This window comes from Anopheles coluzzii, chromosome 2 (assembly GCF_943734685.1).
Source record: "Anopheles coluzzii chromosome 2, AcolN3, whole genome shotgun sequence".
Lineage (NCBI taxonomy): Eukaryota > Metazoa > Arthropoda > Insecta > Diptera > Culicidae > Anopheles > Anopheles coluzzii.
The window spans coordinates 38,030,511-38,053,345 of NC_064670.1; the positions used below are offsets into that span (position 1 = coordinate 38,030,511).

Below are 22,835 nucleotides of genomic sequence, written 5' to 3' on the forward strand. Positions count from 1 at the left end.
TACTCGGTCATGTTGATCTTAAGATCTTAAAGCTAATGTAAATAATCAGTCATTTAGCCAGAAAGTTAACACTTTTTATGCGATCATGGATCGGAGGAGTATCTATCCACGATTAGGTCTTGTTGTTTCCCATAAAACTCGGTGTCTTGGTATAAAAATGGATCATATAAACAAATGTTTCGTAAAAAAGGTAAAGTAATAGATTTATTTTTCCTATACGAATTTAATACGTTGCAATAGTTCTTGGTCATTATTAAATCAGAATCATTCACAATCTCATGGGATGCGGTCTCATATCCCAACATAGCACATCTAAAATATGCTCCATTTTAATTAGACCAAGAACACTTTTTATAGAACTCGGAAGGAATAAGCTTGTCTCGGCTTCCGCAGTAGAGGAAGTAAGAATGGCATTTTTGCCTCGACTTAAACTAATAAATGCTCCAGTGTTGTGCGGACAGTATGGTACACTCTTCCTACAGCCATTCATATTTTATTCATTTCGCCCACAATGCGTTTGCAATGTTAACACAGCACTGGAACTCGTTTATGAAACAAGTCCAGCAAGTTCACAACCGCAAAAACCCCCCCAAACAACATACCTAAATACCTCCACATCCACATCAAGCAAACACGACTATGAGTAGGAAAAGAATGTCCCGAACCAGAACAATAAAATCCACAACCACGAGATCAAGTTCATCGGCAACGAGATTGCAAGATCGGAAAGAATTTAAGCTATTTTTCCTTTGCACAAAGCGACCGAGTGGGAAGGCGATCGCATCGACCGGGCTTAGACGTACACGTAGACGGTATGCGATTTTTTGTTGTTGTCCCCGTTTGTCCTCACACACATGCACATTATTGGGTTTTACGTGCGATTTCCTTCTTGTTCTTGGTCTTCTTTTGGTCGCGTTTCTTTGGGGGCTCGTTTCTATCCCAACACCAGCGTGTACCGCTACAATTCTACGCAACCAAATACACCACGCTTGTTCGTTGTGTCTTATTCATCGTCTTATGCCTTTTGCTGCGCAGGCTAATGAATGTTTTATTTATACAGCCCCAGACACAGACCAGCCGATACAAGGCACAAGAAAAAACGGAGGGGAGGTACGACAATACAGGGGAATTACTGTCGACGTTGTACCACGTTTGTGGGAGTTTTCTTTACGTTTTGTTTAACTCCTTCTTAGCTGTCTCCGGTTTAAAACTTCACTCCGTACAACATTCAAGGGGGCCTGAAGCAACCGGTACTTTTCATTTATGAAAGAAACGAGGTGTTGCATCGTATTTATCGAAGATGTCGTCATGCTTAGCACACTGCCGGCTTTTAGTAAGGCCCTATACCATTCCCATGCTTCTAGAATTGCCTCACGCGCTCTAGCTGACGTCATAGAAGAGCGTCCACCGAGGGGAAAATGCTTCATCCACACAACGCCCATTTCCCGCCCATTTCTCTCTGGCAGGAAAAACAAGTCTTTTTGGAAGGTATTCCCGTTTGCAAGGACATTTGAAGGTTGCTCGCACTGTTGTAACCCAAATTGCATCATGCAAGAGGAACGCGAACAATAAAATACCCTTTAAAGGTCATACCTGTGTAGTGTTTTATATCGTTTGAAGTTGATTATATGGGTCGTATAGTGATCGAGCTCGTGTCGATCGTAAATAAAAGCGCACTAGTAGTAAACCTTCGCAAATGCATACGCGCTGAAATTTGCGTAGTAAACAGTGCAGTTTGTACAAAATGTTTCCAAAAATAGACTGGAGTCGATCTGGCTGCCTTTTCAAGTAACAAGTGTATTCTCTCGTGTGTGTGTGTTCCGTCCAGATGGAGGTCGGTGTTTGTACATCCCAGCGGATTTCCTATTCAACGTTTACCATTTTCGTCGCCGTCTAGACATGGCACGTTTATCACGAGATTTAAAATTCAATGCCGGGTTAATGGCGTCGGTGCGCAAAGGTATGGCAGTTAGCAATCCATGCGATACCTATTAGCAATATTCTGTATTAATTGTATGACTAAACTTCAAAACATTATTGTTATTCAATGAAGTTTAAATTACATCATCATTTGGTTGTATAGGAATAAGACAAACAAACAAACCAACCAACACACCAAGCTATCCAAGTTGGGGGTTTTCCCCTTCCAATCATCACTGGATAGGAACCCTACAAGAACTCTATTTCCTATACGATAAATTCACTGCGGGCCTACAGGAAAATGACGAAACATTTCTCACTCAATCCGAAATAACGCCGTCAATATGTGTGCCATCATAACAGTGGTTATACCCCTTTGTTGCCCTACGAGCATGCTCGTCTTGCCGTTGAATGCATTAACCAACAGCACGTGACGGACCAGAGACACGCCAGACCCTACCATCAGAACAATCACACATGATGGGGTACAGCAGGAAGCGATTGCGTATATTATATGCTGAGCTGTTCTGCCCTCCATTTATCTTAATAGTTTTCATAAGAAATGTGTGCCTCGTTCTCCTCATTCAAACGTTCTTCTTGGCTCAAAAACAGTGTTTTTTGGTTCCACTATGCTTAAACCATACAGCGCACAATTCAAAACATAAAACCACGTGAATCCCTTCGTTTGCACGTACGCACGCCGTCCAAGTAAGCGATGGGATAAGGAGAAATCCTTGCGAGAATTTCCCCTCCGTATGGGTTGCGGAGAGTGTACATACTCTCTCTCTCTCTCTCTTTCTCTCGTACATTTCCATTCCCTTTACATAGGGGTGAGGAGTGTGTGAAAATCCCACCACTACCATTGAGTGCGAGAGTGAGCGAGCTAGAGCAAGCTGACGTCACGTGGAGAGTATGTTGCATATGCTGCTGGAGCTCCGTTCTTATGTATAATGTCGCCGGTGTTTGGTGCTGCGTGGGATTGGAACTATCGTGGGATGGGGAGGTCGTACGATAAGGCTATACCGAAAGACATCTACCGCCTTTTCCTTCTTCAAACTGTCCTTTTTTCCGAGGGAGTGAAAATCGATCATATGTCAGTGAGCGTGAGGGTGCAGTTGCCAGAGGACACCAGCTCGGTTCAGTGTTTGGCTGGCAGCCGAATAAATAGGACGTTGATCTAAAACATCATCCAACAGCTTACCGGTAACACTGCGTAGTGGTGGCGTTTTCAGTGTGTTGTGAAGCAGTGGAGCAAAAGTGTAATCTGCAAACTACTATTTGTTACATTGTTAAGTGTAAGTGACATAATCGATAACGGCGTACGCGTGTAGTGCAGAGTGGGTGCAGAAGCAACATTTACATACGGACGGTAATTTAATGTCCCTATTATGCAACACTGTTGCAAGTGACCTTGCCGTGTGCGGGTGTTTGTTGGCAGTGATTCGATGTTCCGTACCCCAAAATAAAACAAAACCCTCAATGTCCGTCGGTCCGTTCTCTGCTGATAGTGATGCTAGTGACAAGACGCAATTTGTCCATAGTCCACCGGTGGTCCAAGACCCCTTGGTCGGGTGACAGTTGATGGATGTACGGAGTAGAAGATTTGGGGTGAAAGATAACAGACTGCTGGTGCCTGATCAAACTACTGAAGCAACATAAAAGTTCGGGGACAAACAGCAGCCTTCGAGCCAGTGCCAGATTTGAGCCCAAACGATAGCGCAACGAGTCCCGTGACGTACTTGGCTGCGATGGTAGGAAAGCCACCCTCGACAGCAATAACAAGTGAAAGTCATTGGTCGGTGGGAGTGCAAGGCGAGTTTGTCCACCGAGCCACCGAATTTCCTCCCTTTTCGCTGAGAGCGAACGGCCAGCCGGCCACGTTGAGGGGAACGGCTGAGCGTGACGGCTAGTGCGCAGGTCCGCACGCAACCCGGAATCGCACGAGTTGTCGTACGCGGCCAATGTTTTGTGCGGAGTGGAATGGTGCTGTTGTAGGTGAGGGAGCAGTTGCAGGCACAGGGGTTCGGAGGGAGGGTCAATGAAAGGACCCGGATGACCCGGTGCGTGCCCGTAACCTGTAGGATTGCATTTACGCATTTGCATGGTTTTGGCGTGCGGTTTTGGGCGCTGCGTCAGTAGAGACATTTTTGGGGAGTTAAAATTTTACAATAATTTTGATTATTTCATCATTGAAGCATGTGTATTCAAACACTTTTGTGCTATAAAAATAATAAAATTATAATATAAAAACAATTGTTTTGAGCCTCTCTTTTACGTCTCCCTGTTACACAATTAAGGCACAAATTTGTAAGCTCTGCGTCGTGTCCATTAATTCCATATTCCACCAGAACGCTGCCCTTAATTGAAACAAAAGCAAAACAGCCGCTAAAAACCGGGCCGAAAACAACTTTCAGTCAAACCAGTTTCCCGACCAGCAGCAGCAACAAGCCCCCAAAATGTCAAATCGGTGTTGATTTCGTTGAACGGATTTTCGCGCTCAACGCCTCCCCAGGACCGGATTGAACTGGCATCGAAGATCGGCGTGTGTTCCACTTGCAAGCCAACTGTGTATGCCACCGCATCGAAAGGGAGAGGGATGAAGGCATCACTTTCGTTTTCATTCATTTACACTTCATGCTGGGATTTAACGGCTTCCAAACTCGCCCGTAATACCCGTAATCGACAAAAACAACATAAAAAACCACCACTGTTGATGTGAGGCTGTAGCTGCTGTAGCGAGTGAACGAAACGGTACAGAGCATAAAGTAAATAAAGCACATTATCATTGCGCATTTAGTGTTTGCGTTTGCGGGAGCGGATGCGTGCGTGCGTGCGTGAGCGCGAGATGAGCCGAAACGCTGAGAGCATGACCGTGAAGGATCGTTCCGTTCGGAGATGCTGGATCGTGTACGCATGTAACGATCGCCGTATGGTGGTGGTGGTGGTGATGTTGCTGATGCGTACTACTACTACTACTAAGCACGACCAAGCGCCGGCATTAGTAGTTGTAGATAATCCCTCACCGGTTCCTGGCCGGGGCGAAAAAAAAGGGAAGGAACCCCGGGTGGACCGGGCGGCAAAGATGGAGCAACCGAGGCGCCGTCACCACCGGGTACGATTATCATATTTCAGGCGTCTCCGTGGAGGAAAGCGGGGTCGGTGGTAACACGATCGTGTGGGCCGCTCGCGCGTGGCGGAAGATGTGTGAGGCGCGTCCCAAATCGTGCTTCGTTCGGCACTCGGCAACGTTTGTGCGCCAGAGCAGAGCGGCGATAGCCAGACCTCGCTTGTGTGTGTGTAGCACACTCTTCTAGTCCATCCGGCTCGTTAAAATTTTCTTCGATGCCACGTTCCGCGACCGTTTAATACGGTTCGAACTCGCGACCGAAACGGTTCCCGATTGGCAGCGGTTTCGAGTAGAGTTTCGTGCATCGCGGACGATCCTTGCTGGCCGGCAGTGTGCACCGAGTGATTGTTTTTTGTGTGTGTGGTACAGCGCAGTCATCTTGAAACGGTGCTTCGATACGCTTAGTGTAGTTTTAGTGTGTCTGCAGTCGCCAGACAACTCCAACGAACGAGTAGGTACCGAGCGGTAAACGTGTCCACGGTGTCACATCGGGGTTGAATGGCCTATTGAGTTGGGTTTTGAATTATGTAAAAGACGGTCAATCCACAACTGTGTGTGCGTATTTGTGTGACAATCGTAATGTAACTAAATACAAAAAATGGAAAAAAGGTGTATGAAAAAGTTTGGCGATGGACACTGATACTGTTTAGTATTGAATACATCTTGAGTGAATGTGTCGATGACGACGACGACCCCACAATGATGCCTTCTGTGACGAAAAATGGTGTGAACCTTCGCCGCGAGGGACAGCATTGAAGCCAAAACCCAAAAGAAACATTCTCAATTTTTTCGTCAACCTTCTAATATAGTCTCTAGCAATATTGGAGGTTCACCAGTGCCTTGTGTGTGCCATATCGTTTGCTAGTCGTACCACGGTACACGCATATCTCGCATTTCCATTTCTATTTGCGCCAGCTGCTCGAAACGTTTGTCGCTTGCGTGGTGTGGTGGCCTTGGATAATGGACACTTGTGTTATCGCTGTATGATGTGGATGGTACTGAAATGTAAACGAGGAGGGTAGGAAAAGCATCAAAAGCAAGAAGTACAGGAAGAAGTTGTTTTTTTATCGTGCCGTGGATGCTTTATTTGTCCCCGAAGATGATGTACGATAAATAATCGCTTTTGGAAAAGTATGTTCCATATGGCAAGGGTTTAAGAGGAACCGTCTGGTAATTTTAAAAACGTCATCTCGCTGAGCGCACAACAGTACAAACGTTATTGAGCGCAAATAACAACCAAAGAAAGCAGACGATCGGGACTAAACAACAATCCCCTTTCGCTCAATTGCTACGTCCGTACATGCAAGGACCGCTGCTGTACGCGATGCGTTGAAAGCAGACCATTGGAACTATTAGGCAAACCGTTGATCGTAAAACCCTCGAGAGATGAGGAAGTACAATTGTGCAGTGAAGTGGCTAACTTATTAACCATATGCCTCTCCAGTGCGCACCGTATCGTGCAGTTGCAGTGTTCAATTGATTGAGATTAAATTGAACTCACAGGCAGCGTGTGCCGCACATGATGCAGCACGCGATCGTATTGCGATCATACAACTAAACGAAAGGAACTGCTTTCTACTGAGACCGTTTTACAAGAGAGCTGCTTCCCTGTAGGGTGTGCAGCACTTTTTCATCAACCTCAACCATTTTACGTACAATCGAGCTGTCGTCAGTTGACCTTCAAGTCGTGGGCATGAAGAGAGCAAAGCGTACTAAAAGAAAAAGCGTGAATTAAGTAATCATAGTCGAGATTCTTTGGGCGCTTCTATCACCTCCCCCTTTACGAGATAGCAGTTGCATTCGACACATGTAATTGATGATTGAGCTCTTATCTGCTGTTTAAGACGATGTACGTGTGTGTGTGTGTGTGTGTGCCGATAACATTGTTCATGCCATGTGTGAATGAAGGCGCACCGCTTGGGGTATCAATCTTCCCCCCCCCCCCCGACAGGGTTCGGAGGGCAATCGATGCGGATTGGGCGCTAAGCGGGAGGCTTGCTGCGAGAGACTTTTCTCGAAGTCCAGCCAGCGCTTTTCAGCTGATAGTGAGGACGAAATGTAACGAATGACACGAACGAACCGGCAAAGACTGGAAAGAAGTAATGCAGTCGTAAATAAAAGCAGATTAGAACGACGGCACGTTTTAAACCGTTTAAGAAGGTTGCAACGGCTTAGGTTTTGCGATTTTTACATTACTTATCCTGCGCTTCCACGCGTGTACGCGTAATCTTATCAAAGCGTGCAGATATCAATTGCCCAATTAACTACCGGTAATTTCAGATGAGCGTGATTGGCACGCGTTTCTTGCATGGCCATTGAGCCATTGCGTTGCAGCTGGATAATTTACACGAATTTTCCTCACCTTCCCAGCAGGGCGATAAGATTGTCTGTAATGATTTGTTTCATGAATGGGTGCAGAGAGGCAAAACTGCGCTCCTGACCAGTAAAAATCCACCTCATTCCTGATTTGGTCCCCGCCGTGTGATGATCATTTGATTAGATCTGTCCTACCGTACAAATTGCTCTAGCTAATCGAACAAGTGGCGTCGGCTGTGCAGTTGCGCTTACCAGTCTGCAGTGGGGGTTATCAGCAGGATCAGATAAGTAGGTGCCGGCTGTCTTGCTTGGCTGTGTTTATTTTGGCTAGGCGTGGATGCAACGAGCCTCACCGTGTGGTTGTGTTGTATTTATGGTGCATAGAAATGGGAGTTTTTTTTTAAATAAATTAAAGTAATAAACAGCTTCTAGAAATAACGCTTAACATTCATCACTCACTTCATCTGCAAAGGCTACAAACAATTTTTGGGATTTTCCTCTCGCGTCCAACGGAGCAGATACAGAAGGTTAATCAGTAAAGTAATATTTATAAATCCTGCTCGCGCGCTATTTAACCCCATCTGTTTTTTTATTGTGTCTTGCTATCTTACCAGGTGTGAGTTTATGTAAGTAAGCTACTGTGCAGGTCATTTGCAGGACGGGTGCGAAAATAAACAAGCAATCAGAAAAAACCACTCCCCGATCGATCAACTGCCAAAGACAATTGGCAAACGGAGGGTGAAATAGGAAAAAAGCATAATAAACTATGCAACTGTGCTATTTTTAGTATGAATAAGCTCGCAACGAAACGAACGTAGCAAAATGCGTATAATGCAGTGATATGTTTTATGGAGTGATTTAGAATTATTTTCACTAACAATATGGTCTATGTGATAAGGTTGGACCTTTAGAAAATACAAACTTTTTCCTGTTCAATATTAAAAGCGTATAATATAGTTAGCTTGTAATGCGAAGTACAAAACAACAATCAATAGAAAAGCGCGCAACTGAAGTTGAGAAAACAAACTCCAATTGCTTTGTGCAGTGCTTTGGCTAACCTTTTCGACCTTTCCGTTAACTGGATTGGCGCGATCTTATCAACTAAAGTGCATCGGGTGCAGTAAAAGTGTCAAACGCCTTCCGTTCAAGGGCACAACGCCACTTTGCCCCTTTGCTACCGTTTGGCGTCGCAATGCACTCTCATCATCATGTCGCGCTCCATCAACGGGCCAGTCATTATTAAATTAATAATAATTACTATCATCCTCGCTGATAAACGACAACATCCTCGTCTTAATAAAAAGTGATAGATGGAGGGGAAATGTTGGGTAAGAAGGGAGGGGGGGGGGACCAAACACATCACACGATTGCATGTGATCCGTTGGTAAAACGCACGCAGCACGTCAATTCGAGCTGCGAGTAGCTGTCGGTCTGCATCTTCCACTGTGTGTGAATGGTGTTACGGACCGCAACGGCATCTGTTTCTTTGATGGCCGTCTTCCGTGTTTTCACGCGCGAGAAATGAGGGTGGTGCCCGAATTTTCCACCCTGCCGAACGTCAGCGCGCGTATGGCGAGCCGAAGGTCATACGAAGGACAGCTCAGTCGGTTTCGGGGACGGTTATTTGGTGTTGGTGGTGACGGTGGCGAATGCTGTGCCCCTAACGAAACACAGCACAGCAGTTAGCTCAACCGTGCGTTGAGGAAAAGCGTTTGTCTTTTGACACTTTTCCGCAAATACGTCACGGAAATGGTCGTTTTTTGTTTAGGAGAGGGAGGGAAGGATTGTTGCGATCATATTACCTTAGACCGTCAGTGCGATTGGGAGCGGTTGTTGTTGATTGAAGATTTTTTTGGGATACATTAGGCATTCAAGCCGGAAAAAGGTCGTTTAGAATGAAAAAAAAAACATGATAAGTGATGCTATAACTCAAAATGTAATAATTGATGTTTTTACATCAATATAGCTCTCCTTATCCATCACCGCCATCGTCTTGTATGAAGTGTAAAGTTAATGAATATTATCAATTAACGTAAAGAATTGCGAATGAAAAACTCCATCCATCATCAGGCTGATTGACAGCCCGCTCTCAGTACCAGGCAAACGCGCCAACACCAATTGGCGCGAATGCGGCCCATGAATACTACGAGCAAAATGGTCTCACAACAACACCCCACCGTCGATGATCGATGACGGAATCGATCGGAAGCGACCAGGAAGTGCATCCGTGTGCCCACCACCCCTTTTTGTCTATTTGTTTGGTGTTGCATTTTCCCCTTTCTCCTTCCTCGTTCCACCATCCCGTGGACGTGCTGTGAATTAATGACGCAAATGAAGAACTAATGCAGCGCAGCACGTATGGCGCGTCATGGCGCGTGCAGCACGTTTCGCTCGCCCGCTGGGTGGTGCAATGGAGCAAAACGTGCAACCGAACCCCGTACGCTGGGCGATCGTTTCAATATTGACTTTTCACTTAGCGCTATCCGGTCCTACGAAACCGTTGCGTTTGGGCATTAAAATCGCAACCCACAGGGACGGTGCCGGGAAGGACACGATGCAAATAAAAAACGTTTTGTGTTTGTTTGTGCAAAAATGTTTATTGTGTGTTTTTCTTCCCTCTCTTCCTTCCCCCTCCCCCACAGGGTACCTAGCTGAGCGGTCAAGATGAGCAGCAGCGCGCCCGGGGCGACCAACCCCATGCTGTACGATCCCATCCCGGAGGGACAGGGTTCGACGACGAAGCGCAACCAGTTCGTCGCTGCGCTCGGAAGTAAGTAGCTGGCCGGACTGGACGATGCGTGCGCCATGCCATGCGTGCGCCATATCAATTGTGGCCACCGCCATGGCACGATTTTGGGACCACCGCTTAACGAGATAATGAGTAACAATTTGGCTTCATTTGCAGTTTGCATGGCGGCGGTGAGCGGCGGTACGGCCCTGGCCTGGACTTCGCCCGTACTGGCCCAGCTCGTGCCGGCCAATCAAAGCGACACGAGTGGGCTCGAGCACGAAAGCTTCCTGCTGACCACCGATGAAGGTAAGCGAAGGAAGAAGACAGTACTGAAGCGCATTCGTTATCAGCAGCGTCAACACCAGCCTTATCTCACCTATCTCGGCTGACGGTTTGCCCCCTTTCTCGGTCTGGGTGTTGTAAAAAGGGTCCCACGGATTCTTGCATCAATCGCGGTGTGGATAGGATTAAAGGGGGTGTTGTTGTTTTTTTTTTTATTGTGACAATTTATGGCCTCTCGACTACCGTAGATCACTTGAATTATGAGTGTGACGGATGAATTAAATTGTTAAACGTATCAATTTATTACATTGAGGCACGGGTTTTAAGTTTTTTGGGAAAAATGTTCAAGTGGAATTTAAGATAGTTGAGTTAGATAAATCGTCATAAATAATCCCATTCCTATTCCTGTTCTGGTTCAATTAAATAACTCTTTAATAATCCCCGTAAAGCTTATTGTTGGAAATCACCAAACACGATTGAACAGCTCTCTCAGGGGAGCCACAATTACATCATTTACGGTAATTTCTTCGACGACAACTTCCCCAATTCGACGACTTCTCCCTACCAAACTAAAGTTTAACCGGTTTAACCTGGCCCAGCCGTGTAACTTGAGTCTATTTGCATGTTTCTGCGTCCTCCCTTTCCCCCATCGGACGGGGAAACGTGGAGGCTTGCAGTTGCACGCAACTGTCTGCGGTTGTCGGTGCAAGATAAATTACCCTTCCATTGAAGGAGCACTACCGCCCATAACGCCCCCGTCCATAATGTCTACATCGATCGGCCTGCGGATGGTTGATGCGTTTCTAATGGATGGTGCGCAAAAAAAAGGCAGTAATTTCCCAATAAGCGCCGTTATCGTTGGTGTGATAGTGTCGGCCTTTCATTTCAAGGGCGGCATTTGCCCAACAACCAGAGCTTGTTAGGTAAATATTATCACACGAGCTAATGGCTGTTGATTGAGTGCGGGCCTCTTCAAATGGGCGCTCAATGTGGGTATAGCAGGGCGCACTATGATTAACTGGGTCACTTCGAAGTGTCTGTGATTCATTTTTTTAAACATTGATTAAAGGGTAATTAGTTTGAAAGTAATACATCATTTGCAACCTGCTCGTTTCAGGATCATGGGTTGGTGCGTTCCTGGCCGTGGGAGCGTTCCTCGGTGCACTGCCTGCTGGATATCTGGCGGAGAAGATCGGTCGCAAGTACACAACCATGTCGCTGGCAGTGCCGTACCTGATCAGCTGGGCTCTGATCATCTTTGCTACCGGTGCGGGCATGCTGTACGCCGGTCGTTTGGTCATTGGTAAGTGAGAAGATCACCTAAACATCAAAACTCGCCTTGTCTTCATTTTGCCTTCTATACATTCAGGCATTGCAACGGGTGCGTCGTGCGTCGTCGCACCGATGTTCATCTCGGAGGTGGCCGAAACGTCTATCCGCGGTGCGCTGGGAGCATTCTTCCAGCTTCATCTAACGGTTGGCATCCTGTTCGTTTACGCCGTCGGTTCCTACACCCACTGGGTGACGCTCAGCATACTGTGTGCCATCTTCCCGGTGCTGCTGATTGTGGCCATGTTTATCGTGCCCGAAAGTCCAGTGTACTTGGTGAAGAAGGTAAGGCCCGTGTCGGTACATCTCCAGCCGTACGATCGCACCTTTACAACTGTTGCATTTTTATTCCTCTTCTTTCTAGGGTCGTCGTATTGATGCTGGCGTAGCACTGAAGTGGTTCTGGGGCCCGAATGCCGACACCCAGTCGGCGCTGCAGACCATCCAGTCCGATCTGGACGCGGCTTCCGGTGAGGCGAAAGTGTCGGACCTGTTCACGAACCCAACCAACCGGGCGGCACTCTTCATCTCGCTGCTGCTGATGTTCTTCCAGCAGTTCTCGGGCATCAATGCGGTCATCTTCTACACGGCGCCAATCTTCCAGTCGGCCGGCAGCACCATGGACCCGGCCGTCTGCTCGATTGTGGTCGGCGTCGTGCAGGTCGTAATGACGCTCGCCTCCTCCGTGCTGATCGACAAGGCGGGCCGCCGGATACTGCTGCTGCAGAGCAGCTTCATCATGGGCGCGTGCCTGATCGTGCTCGGCGTGTACTTCAAGATGCAGAACGACAAGGTGGACGTGTCGAACATTGGCTGGTTGCCGCTGGCCTCGGTCGTGCTGTTCATCATCAGCTTCTCGCTCGGGTTCGGCCCCATCCCGTGGATGATGATGGGCGAGCTGTGCGCGCCGGACATCAAGGGGCTGGCGTCCGCGCTCGCCGTCATGTTCAACTGGACGCTCGTGTTTCTGGTGACAAAAAGCTTCGGCACGATGCAAGAGCTGCTCGGCTCGGACTGGACGTTCTGGTTCTTTGGCGCGTGGATGATGGTCTGCACGGTGTACGTGTTCATTAAGGTGCCGGAAACGAAGGGCAAAACCAACGCACAGATTCAGGCCATCCTGGGCGGGAAGAAGTAAGGCGGCGCAGTAAGGGTGCTGCCAAAGATACTGAACCATTTTATGTGTGTACGTGTACGTAACTTTATGTCTGTGTCCGTTTGAACCTCGAGTTGGTGTAATCTTTCCAAATTCCGTGCTTCGGCAGATTTTGTTTCGGTCTTTTGTTTCTGTTTTATAAGTGTAGAGCAATTTATTTTAACGTGTTGTACATATGTTACTGTAGCCGTTTTAACCAGCTCCTCCCCCCAAGCCCACTACTATACATTACATTGTTGTAGGTGCAAAAAAGTCTGCTTGCTCGCGGACCTTGCGATACTTTCAAAGGAGGGTTCGGGAAGTCCATGATAGGTTATACGGTAAAAGGTTTCTTGTTCGTTTAGGAAAGCAAAAGCCGCATACACAAGGTACGGTAATCGAAACGACTGATGAAGAAACAGGAAGTGCAAGTGCGAGCTTCAAAAGCAGGCTCTTGAGATAGTAAAATATTGCCATTGTAGTTAGTAGAGGGACAGAGAGAGAGAGAGAGAGAGAGAGAGAGAGAGAGAGAGAGAGAGAGAGAGAGAGAAAGAGAAGCAGAAATATTCAAATGGAAGAAAAGATGGAAAGTAAATAGATTCCTAGGGGTCGGAAGTTTTGCACTTGCAGGACGTAATGGCTACCGTAAGATAGCTTGCGGTATCCGGTAGTGAGGTGTACTGATAAGTTTTTAAGCTAAGTTTAGGTTGTGTTGCTTCGGTAGTGTCGGTATGTTACAACGAAGGAGTATGGTGTTGATGCTAGCTTACGAGTGCCATTTGCCAAAAGAAACCAGTTTTGCACTAGCGAAAGGACCTTCCGAGCGTCCTCTAGACGCGTGCTAAACGCTTCCTCGTTGTCAATTGTTCATAATTCATTTGTCCACCCAAAACGGAAAAGAACATGTAACGCAAAGTGTGTTTACTTACGCACCCAGCCAGTCTATCATATCAGCAAACAGCAAACAAAAAAGGTCATGAAAGGTTGTACAATACAGAAAGATAATTTATTATTGTTGGCCACCTAAACCTCCACTTCACATCCATCAGTAAACTTTTGGCATAACTTTTTGGATCGGAAACACCCTGTCTCGCCAGCGTTTCACCACACAAATGTCCCCCCAAAAAGGGACCACCCAACCAGAAACCTCGATTGTATCCAGTTTTTGAGCCGACCTAGTGAGCCGGTTTTTGAAAATGTTCAATTTCTTAGTAGAATTTCAAAGGAAAGATTACGTTCGAAGGTGCCATATCGAGTAGGGTAAGCTGCTCAGAGAAAAAAAAGCTAAATCTACACACGGAGTGACACACTATAAGGCTTTAATGTATAAGCAGGAGCAATAAGAATGTATAAAAGGGCATACGCCGCGGGCTTTAATGCTGAAGCTGAAGTGTAAACATAATCAATGCGCTGGCACATACATACGCAAAACAAAACGCTCATCTCTTCCGCGACGTGCAACGATTCCCACCGGAATGAAGCGGCAACTGGGGCGTGAGCTGTCTACAACTGAACGAACTGTGCACTGTGTACAGCGAACGGAGAAGAGTTGGTTATGTTTTACAAGAAGCTAAAGGCTCGTTGGAAAACGGATGGAAAATATAACCTATTTAACCTGGTGTAATAATTGTGTTTCCCTCACTTTCCCGTTACATCCGTTAGCTTTGATGTTTCGATATAGATTGAAGGAGAAGTGCTCCATCATGGAGCTGATTAACCTTTTTGTTGGCTTTGAATGGATCCGAACAAAACTGAACAATAACCGAGTCATGGTTAAGCCGACGGATAATGTTACGCGATGATTAATTGTCTGAACTGTCGAATGGGCATTGTTTGCATATGGCGATCGTACCAAATGTCACATTGTAATTGTGCATTAGCTTACCTCCACACTCTCGTCATTTGAAACGCAAATATCTCTTCCTCAAATTGGTTCTACTTTCAGTACACTTCTATTGCTGCTCGAAAAAAAACAACAGCTCGAACAATGGAAAAGCTTCTCAAGTACGTTTCGCACTCAACAGATGGCGCCACTGCCCGGGGGGAAATTTTCCGCGCAGAAAAAACCATCCCACGTGGCGCGTAACCGGCGCAACTGTATTTATGTTGTGGTTGTTATTGTTTGACCGTCACATTATTGCAACAAATGAAAGGATCGATGGCGGTACCGACAAGTGCCGCTGCACAGAAGCAGTTTAACAAACATTACTCACGGAAACTAGCTGAACGCGGCAGGCAAAAGGTGTTTGCATTGTGATACCAAAGTGTCGGCCATATTAATCATTACATTGACTGGCGACGCCACGTTTCCTGATTTTCACGTGTACTTTGTTAAAATGAGCAACAGCCAGGGTGGTGGGTGTCGATGAGTTTTTTTTTTCCTGTTGCTTTTATAATAAACGAATTTTTGAACGCCCATCAAAATGCATTTTTAAGCCGCCCAACTGCAGCCGACTTAAATCAGCTCAATGTCAGGGCGTCTGTTTTGCCATTGAAACAATTGAGCGCTGACGACGACACTGGCTGTTTGGTATGTGTAGGAATGTTTGTTAATTTCACAGCCATGCTGTTTGCAATGACTTCCTGATAACGCTTTCTCTGTTATGCCTTCTCGATTACCGATTATGGCTGACGTTCGGGAATGACGCGCTGACAAGAGTTCATCAGTTCGGTGCGATTATCACCGGATCGCGGATCTTTTCTGGTGGCTGTATTCTGGTTTCTTCCACACTGGACCTGACGAAAGATTTGGAAGTTTGCGTTAAAACACGAGTAGCCGTGCCGGGAGAAGTGTGGCGAAGTTCACAGGTCAGCGTTCGTTGGTGCTCAGCAGGAGCATCAGCAGCAAGGTGAGTGTTAACTTTGTGTTGAAATTGAAATTGTGTTTTAATGTTTTATTTAATTTTGGAGCAGGACTTAATAATACTAACACATGATATATTCCCGATATAAAATTATCAATGGAATATTAATAATAGTAAGTGAAAGAATTCACAGAATGGCTCAGAAGTCACTGAATGCATCAGATAACGAGTTGTTTATTTAATGATAAACATGACGCCTATCACTAATACACTTTCAAAATAGGTATGAGTGCATTAAAAGAATATAAAAGAAAGTTATGGAATAATTTCAACGTTTTGGGTCGTTTTTTTTTAAATTGAATTATTAATTTTTACAAATTAATCATTGACAAATTTCACCAATCAACGTTTTACAAATATGAAACATTGTAAAAATGGAAACATGTTTGTTTAACTGTCACAAAACCTATGGCGAAGGCGGTGAATATTCATGCCTGACAATTTATCTGCGATCAGCCTTAACGATCTCAGAGGTCACGCAAAGCATGTTTGCCATTTCAAGCTCCGCGACAATCACGTGGCGATCTTAATCGCTCGTCAACCATTTTTACCTGCCACCCGCGTCGGCGGGAAGAAAGAAAAACTCATTAAGAAAAAAGCAGACGACGTGTGGTGCTTTGCTTACGTATGTGTGGGAAAACTGTGGCAGACGCTTTATATCACCCTCCCACCGGTACTTTTGGGGCGCCTCCATCGCTGATGATCGTTCATTTCCCATACCAATTTCCATACCCCCGCTCGGTGTATCACGGGGGGAAGCACGGAAAATGGTAAACAACGGAGAAATAGTTGTAAAAAGCGTTTCGCTCCATCATCATGCACGGAAGCAGACACACACACACACACACATTCACACAGATGGAGTGGGCAAAGTGAGCAGCTACTTTCCCTCTCCATGTGGTCGGTTCTGATAAGTTGATTAAGCGCTGTACTTGCCATGATTCTCGAACGGACAAAGCAGCGGGTGTGGCGTTTGGAGCGGGCGTGCATCAAATTTGCATTGTGCACACCAGCAGCATTCCGACGGTCGAGCGATTATCAAAGCCAGTCTAGATTGACTGAGGCCAGCTCGGAGGAAGCTTCAGTGTTGTTTGAGCGATCAGTACAAGCGGACTCGGTGATCGAACTCGCTCCGGCTTTAAGTGATTAGCTACTTATTGTATCACTATTTTGTACTTCAGAGTATATTAGTGATTAAACTCGTTCGCTTTAATTGTTGTTGATTCACTAAGCAGAAGTGAGGGCAAAATGTTTCCACAATGGTAATTCAAGTTAATTTCAACATGTTTACTATCTTGCCATTCAATCAAATTAAACGTTAGCGCCGTGTAGTTATAATTATTGTTAAGATATTTTAATTAAATCTGCTGTATTAATACTGTGCCTGTGTGACTAATTCAACCCGTACCCCATGCCGGAAGTGCGTTTAATAAACAATGCGTACGGAAAGGGCCGGCCCTTTCCAGCAGGGTTTCGAAGGTCAATTATTGCATTGAAACTTTTTAAGATCGTTACACACTCCCATTCCCCCACTTGATCGGTTTGAGTGTAGCATTTGATAAAAGATTAGTTATTTTTCGGTTGAAGTGCAACTGTTTGCTGCATCGTAGCACAGCCAACAGTAGTTGCAAATGTGGTATGCCGCCAATCGATAGGCTTTTGTTTAACCAGCCCCTATTGAATCATATGGCACGTGTTTGCTATCAACGAGGCGGAAGATAGCCATCGGACAGACGGTGTATTTGTTTGCTAGCAAAGAGTAGAATGCATAATAGAGCAAAATTGTTTATTTTTTCGACATGGTGATCATATCTAGCGTGGATTACAATATATTTTTTTTAAGTTAGACACCAAACCAAAGGTAACCAAATAATATTGTAGTGACGGTTGTGCTGATTCATATTTTGACGTAATTCATAAATAAGCTGGTTTATAATCCCAGAGCAAGGAGCGCTTCTAACCTGTAAAAATTCATCGACCATTTACGCTTATTGTATATGCTTCTGTTCTTTGGATTATCCAATTAAAAAATAAAATACATATTTGTTTGTATAATCATCCTTCATATCATTTTGTTTCAATAAAGTTTGTAGTATTGCCGAATTCATTCACACTATCGAATCATTCATTTCTTCTGCAATATTCGATTGAATCCACTTCATTATTATATCACTTACTTTATCTACGCATTTAGGTAGTGCTATCTACCTACAGTTACTTCAAAAGACGTTCACGATCCATCGAACACTTGTGTGGTTGATTTTTTTCTCTTCATGTTATTGTTCAATGAAAATAACCAACACAATAAAAACCAGCACACTATAACGCCTGTTTCTAGTAATGTGTAGTAGTAAAGTTCAGTTGATAATTTGCTCCACATTATTTGTGCAACGCGACGCCCTATCTGCTGACGTCCATGCACTCTTTGTTATGGTTGCGTTATGGTAGGCGGTCAGCCCGAGATACGGTGCAACTGCCCTATAGCGTAAACTTTGATCATCTTCAGTGTTCGTCGGGAGGTGATGGACAGCAAAACGTAAAACTAGTTCCAGCTTTGTTGATCGTTTGATCGTAAAACCAGACGATCGTTTGACATGATTTACAAACTTGATTCCAACGCCCATGCCGCTCGGTCCCTTTTCTAAGCCATTAGCACAAATAAATTGCCATTTCTACGTGCGCAAGCTGACCGAGAATAGAACCGCAAGGTTTATCTCAATGGCCCTAGTATGCAAATACAAATTACATTCCCGTTCTCCACCAAACTTAAGATTTGTTTATCAAATGTGAACTTGAAATCTCACCCCCATTTCCGGTGTCGGTGTAACGGGTAGCGGTAACCAGCAACCTTCATGATGACCGATGACATCTTCATGTAGATGGGACAGGTCCAATGCTCCATCAGATTGGTGGCGTTGCGGTTGCTTTGCTTGAACGCGTGCAGGCAACGTGAGCAACGGGGCAAAGAAAACAAGCGCCTAATTAAAACGCTGCTAACGCACAACCGCGCGGGGGGCATTGGGGACGACATCGCATAAGAGGTGCCAAAGCTATCAAATAAAGCTGCCGGATCGATGATAATGTTTCCTGAAGCGCGAGCGTAGAATGCACGTGCGCAGTGATCGGCACGCTTCCGTTTTTGTTGTACGGTGTTTAGTATTTGTCGTATTGACAAGTTATGTGCAATCGTACAGTGTTTTGTAATTATTATTATTTTATTTTAGATGAACTTTTACCAGTACTTTTGAAATTGCCTCTTGTTTTTGATTAAATATTTGCATTATGATCATTAAATCGATGATCGTATGACACGTTCCTTGCACTTATCATTTCTCACGATCGCCGGTAGGACACTTGCATTTCACGGTCACCCAGGCGGCCGAGTATTGCACGATCCAATGTCGGCCGTTGAACGAAGAATTCATTCTAGCCAGGAACATCGGACAACTTGACTAGAGTTGCGATCTCCTTGACGTAAAACGGAATCCCGGTGTGAAGGTGTGGTTTTATGGTAGATTTTAAAACTTACGCGCACTTACCGGCACGATCTTAGTCGTGCTTAGTCCGTTGACGTCGGCATACCATCGGGATATAGCTGGAGAAGATAGAGGAAATAGAGCGCACCGAGCATGTCGTTCTATGGTTCAGTGTAAGTGTAGTGAAAGAACCGTTGAAAAGAAAACGGTCTACAAAGGAGCAATTTAAATGTTGATGTTGGTTTAGTGTTAGTTAGTGGCAATGGCAATAGAAAGAGTGATGGAGCATCAATAGTAGTGCTAAATTGAGTAACAAAATCCGATGCAAGATGGACAGAGTGTGCAAGTGAATAATGTCTACGGATCGGGAACTTCTAACAAATTGTCCGAGCGCGCTGACTTGGATAGGAATGCTCAAGTGTCTTCGTCGTTCTGCCACACCTCTGGTACATCATACCCTACCCACTTCACCTGGCTGGTGCAGCTGATAGTGTAGCGTGTGGGTAAACACAACACTGCGCTGGAGGCTCCTTTCTTCCGTCACATTTCCTTGTGTTTGTCTGTTTATGTTCGGGGAGTTCCTTCGAGTGCTACCGCGATTGAGACACCGCACCGGGTGTATTTAAGAGCCCCGATAGCCTACATACGGCATTTCATTCGATCGCTGACATTGACCAACCATTGACCGGTCGAGACGCGTGTGACAGGTCCCACACTTGCACGTTCATTATCATCCTCCTTCTTCTGCACAGCGCGTTGGCCGAACGGCGGTGGCAAAAGGATTATTCTGGACAGTACAGTTAACAGTGTAGGCAGTTGTTTATTATCTGAGCAGTTTTGTGTTGTGTATTAGGCGCATTAAAACTTAGGGGTGTTTGTGTACTCATTTATATGCTTGTGTTTTTGTCCAGTGTGGTAGACTTTAAGTTTCTACGGAATAAAAGTAGTAATTTTATTATTGTTTGTGTTATAATCCGCAACAGGGCATCAGTGTTAAATGAATCCTGCTGAACTCAATCAGTACCAACCTGTCGCTACCTTTGAGAAGCTCGAAACCTCACACTTCTGCAAGATGGAGAAGGGTAGTCCATCACGCCAGTTTATGGCTGGCATAATTGGTAAGGAAAAAGAGATGTGAAATTTCTAAGAGTTTAGTAATGAACAAACCATCTATTGTTCCGCCTTAGTTAATCTGGCCTCAGTTATGGTCGGCACGTCGCTAGGCTGGACCTCACCGGTTGGACCCAAGTTTGCCTCGAAAGATACCACACCACTCGATACGATCCCAACGGCATCAGAAAGCTCATGGATCGCATCACTAGTAGCAATGGGTGCATTGATTGGTAAGTGATCAATTCAAAGATACCTTGCTAGAGGAATATTTCTAGTGGAAAGGAGTTGTGTTAAACAATAAACTGTCTTCTATATCAGCACCCTTCATTGCTGGCCCGTTGGCGGAACGAATTGGCCGTAAGTTCACCCTGCTGGGGAGCTCCATCTTTTTCCTCGTATCGTTTATATTGCTGCTGACGACAGAAACGGTTGTGCAGGTGCTGATTGCCCGGTTCATCCAAGGGCTGGGCGTTGGCTTTGTGATGACCGTCCAAACCATGTACATTGGTGAGATCGCCAGCAACGAGTACCGCGGTGCACTCGGATCACTTATGCAGTTGTGCATCGTTAGTAAGTATCTTAGAGTATCTCGCGTTTACTTGACCATACCTGACTGCTAATGCTTCATCCCTTTCAGCTGGCATCCTGTACGTGTACAGCATTGGCCCGTACGTTTCGTACCATGCGCTGCAGTGGGCCTGCATCGTCCTGCCGATCGCATTCGATGCAACGTTCTTCTTCATGCCCGAAACACCGGCCTACTACATCTCGAAGGGTGATAAGGAAAAGGCCGTGGAGTCGTTGTGTTTTTTGCGCGGCAAAACCGTGGACGGTGTGCAGGAGGAGCTGCACGAAATTTCCACCACGGTCGAGGAGTCGCTCAGGAACAAAGGCTCCGTAATGGATCTGTTCCGGAATGCGGGCAACGTAAAGGCGCTGATCATCTGTGCCGGTCTGATTAGCTTCCAGCAGCTGTCCGGCATCAACGTGATACTGTTCTACAGTCAAAACATCTTCGAAAGCACCGGCAGCAGCCTGTCGCCGGCCGTCTCGACCATCCTGGTCGGTGCGGTGCAGGTGCTGGCGAGCGGGGCCACCCCACTGATTGTCGATCGGCTGGGACGGAAGCCCATCCTGCTGACGTCCGCCGGCGGTATGTGCATTTCGCTCGGCACGATGGGGCTGTACTTTTTCCTCAAGCACACGGAATCACCGTCGGTGGACAGTCTCGGCTGGCTGCCGATCATGTCGCTGATCGTGTTCGTGACCGTGTACTGCATCGGGTTTGGGCCGCTGCCGTGGGCTGTGCTGGGTGAGATGTTCCCGGCGAACGTGAAATCGATCGCTTCGTCGATCGTTGCCTCCACCTGCTGGGTGTTGGGCTTTATTATTTTGCAGTTTTTCGCCGACCTGGATAAGGCGGTCGGGTCGCACTGGTCGTTCTGGATCTTTGGCATCCTGTGCGCGGTTGCGTTCGTGTTTACCTTCACCACGTTGATGGAAACCAAGGGCCTCAGTCTGCAGGAGATTCAGGATCGACTGAACGGTAAGGTGTAAGGTGCGGTTCGGGCCTGTAGCGATTGACTCATGGCTTTGTTTTATCTACTAACACCACCATTGCGGTAGTGTAGTGCTCAAGAAGCAGATGCTATTAGCGTTTATTGTTTGTTTTTTTCCTTCCACTTCGTCAGTGTAGTTAGCTTTCACCCGCACCAAAGTGATACGTTCGTTAGGGACATACGAGGGAACGAACGACTGTGTTGAATGTATTGTGTTAATTTACTTAAATAAAAGTATATGTGGTATAAAGTGCTTCTCGCGTTTGTATGAGTGTGTATGTTTACATTTTTGCTGCTTTTACGCAAAAAGTAGATTTTTGTTTAATTGCAGAAGTTTTTAGATTGTAAAAATGAAAATGTTGTCTGAAACAAAGTTAACAAGCTTAAGTTTTGGATTAGTTACAGCAATAATTGTACAGCTTGTTTAAAGGTAAAGTTTTAAATGTGTTGGTAAATTATAGCGAATAACATGTAAAGTTGTAGTTGTGGAAAAAACCTTTTACAATACATGAATGTAATGGTATAGTAGTAACCCTTCAGCGCAAATAATTGTTTTATGCATTTTGTTAAAAAAATATTTGTAATCTAGTATATCTAGTAAAATCTAGTAAATGTTGTTTTTTTTATTAAAAAATGTTTTTTATGCTGGTAATGTATAATTTATTTTTATATCTGCATCCAGTGATTCATAAGCCTCTGATTAATTACACCTACTACAGTGCAATACCAATATAAATGGGTCAAATTTTCAAAAAATTAATAAGAGGACCAAGCTACCACTCGTATTACTATATTACTGTTATATTTATACACATACCTTGAGACTATTCGTAAAATATCAGACATTTCCTTTTTTTTGTAATTGCGTTAGAGGGCAATTTCTTTTGAAATGCTGCTATTATTGAATGCAATTTTAGAACTGAATGAGTGAATAACACACTTTTTATAATAAGTACCAATTTGATTTCATTATTTCATATAAA

The 22,835-nt window shown here is 45.4% G+C and overlaps 2 protein-coding genes across 5 annotated transcripts; both read left to right on the forward strand.

The window, feature by feature from the left end:
- Positions 1-3,035: 3,035 nt before the first annotated feature.
- LOC120953556 (facilitated trehalose transporter Tret1) lies at positions 3,036-13,793 on the forward strand. 3 transcript variants are annotated; one of them, XM_040373617.2, is made up of 6 exons: positions 3,036-3,289; positions 10,006-10,133; positions 10,269-10,400; positions 11,494-11,679; positions 11,746-11,990; positions 12,070-13,793. In XM_040373617.2, exons 2-6 carry the CDS (start codon positions 10,028-10,030, stop codon positions 12,841-12,843), a joined length of 1,443 nt encoding a protein of 480 aa, XP_040229551.1. In that variant the 5' UTR covers positions 3,036-3,289; positions 10,006-10,027; the 3' UTR covers positions 12,844-13,793. The 3 variants fall into 3 exon arrangements, with proteins under 3 accessions (XP_040229551.1, XP_040229550.1, XP_040229549.1); XM_040373616.2 differs by having other exon boundaries at positions 3,036-3,215; XM_040373615.2 differs by lacking the exon at positions 3,036-3,289 and adding an exon at positions 5,288-5,498.
- A 3,040-nt stretch (positions 13,794-16,833) lies between these two features.
- LOC120953555 (facilitated trehalose transporter Tret1) lies at positions 16,834-22,105 on the forward strand. Of its 2 annotated transcripts, none has more exons than XM_040373614.2 (5): positions 16,834-16,966; positions 20,164-20,298; positions 20,368-20,523; positions 20,612-20,863; positions 20,931-22,105. In XM_040373614.2, the coding sequence occupies exons 2-5, from the start codon at positions 20,178-20,180 to the stop codon at positions 21,848-21,850; spliced, it is 1,449 nt and encodes a 482-aa protein (XP_040229548.1). In that variant the 5' UTR covers positions 16,834-16,966; positions 20,164-20,177; the 3' UTR covers positions 21,851-22,105. The 2 variants fall into 2 exon arrangements, with proteins under 2 accessions (XP_040229548.1, XP_040229547.1); XM_040373613.2 differs by lacking the exon at positions 16,834-16,966 and adding an exon at positions 19,814-19,988.
- Positions 22,106-22,835: the final 730 nt, after the last annotated feature.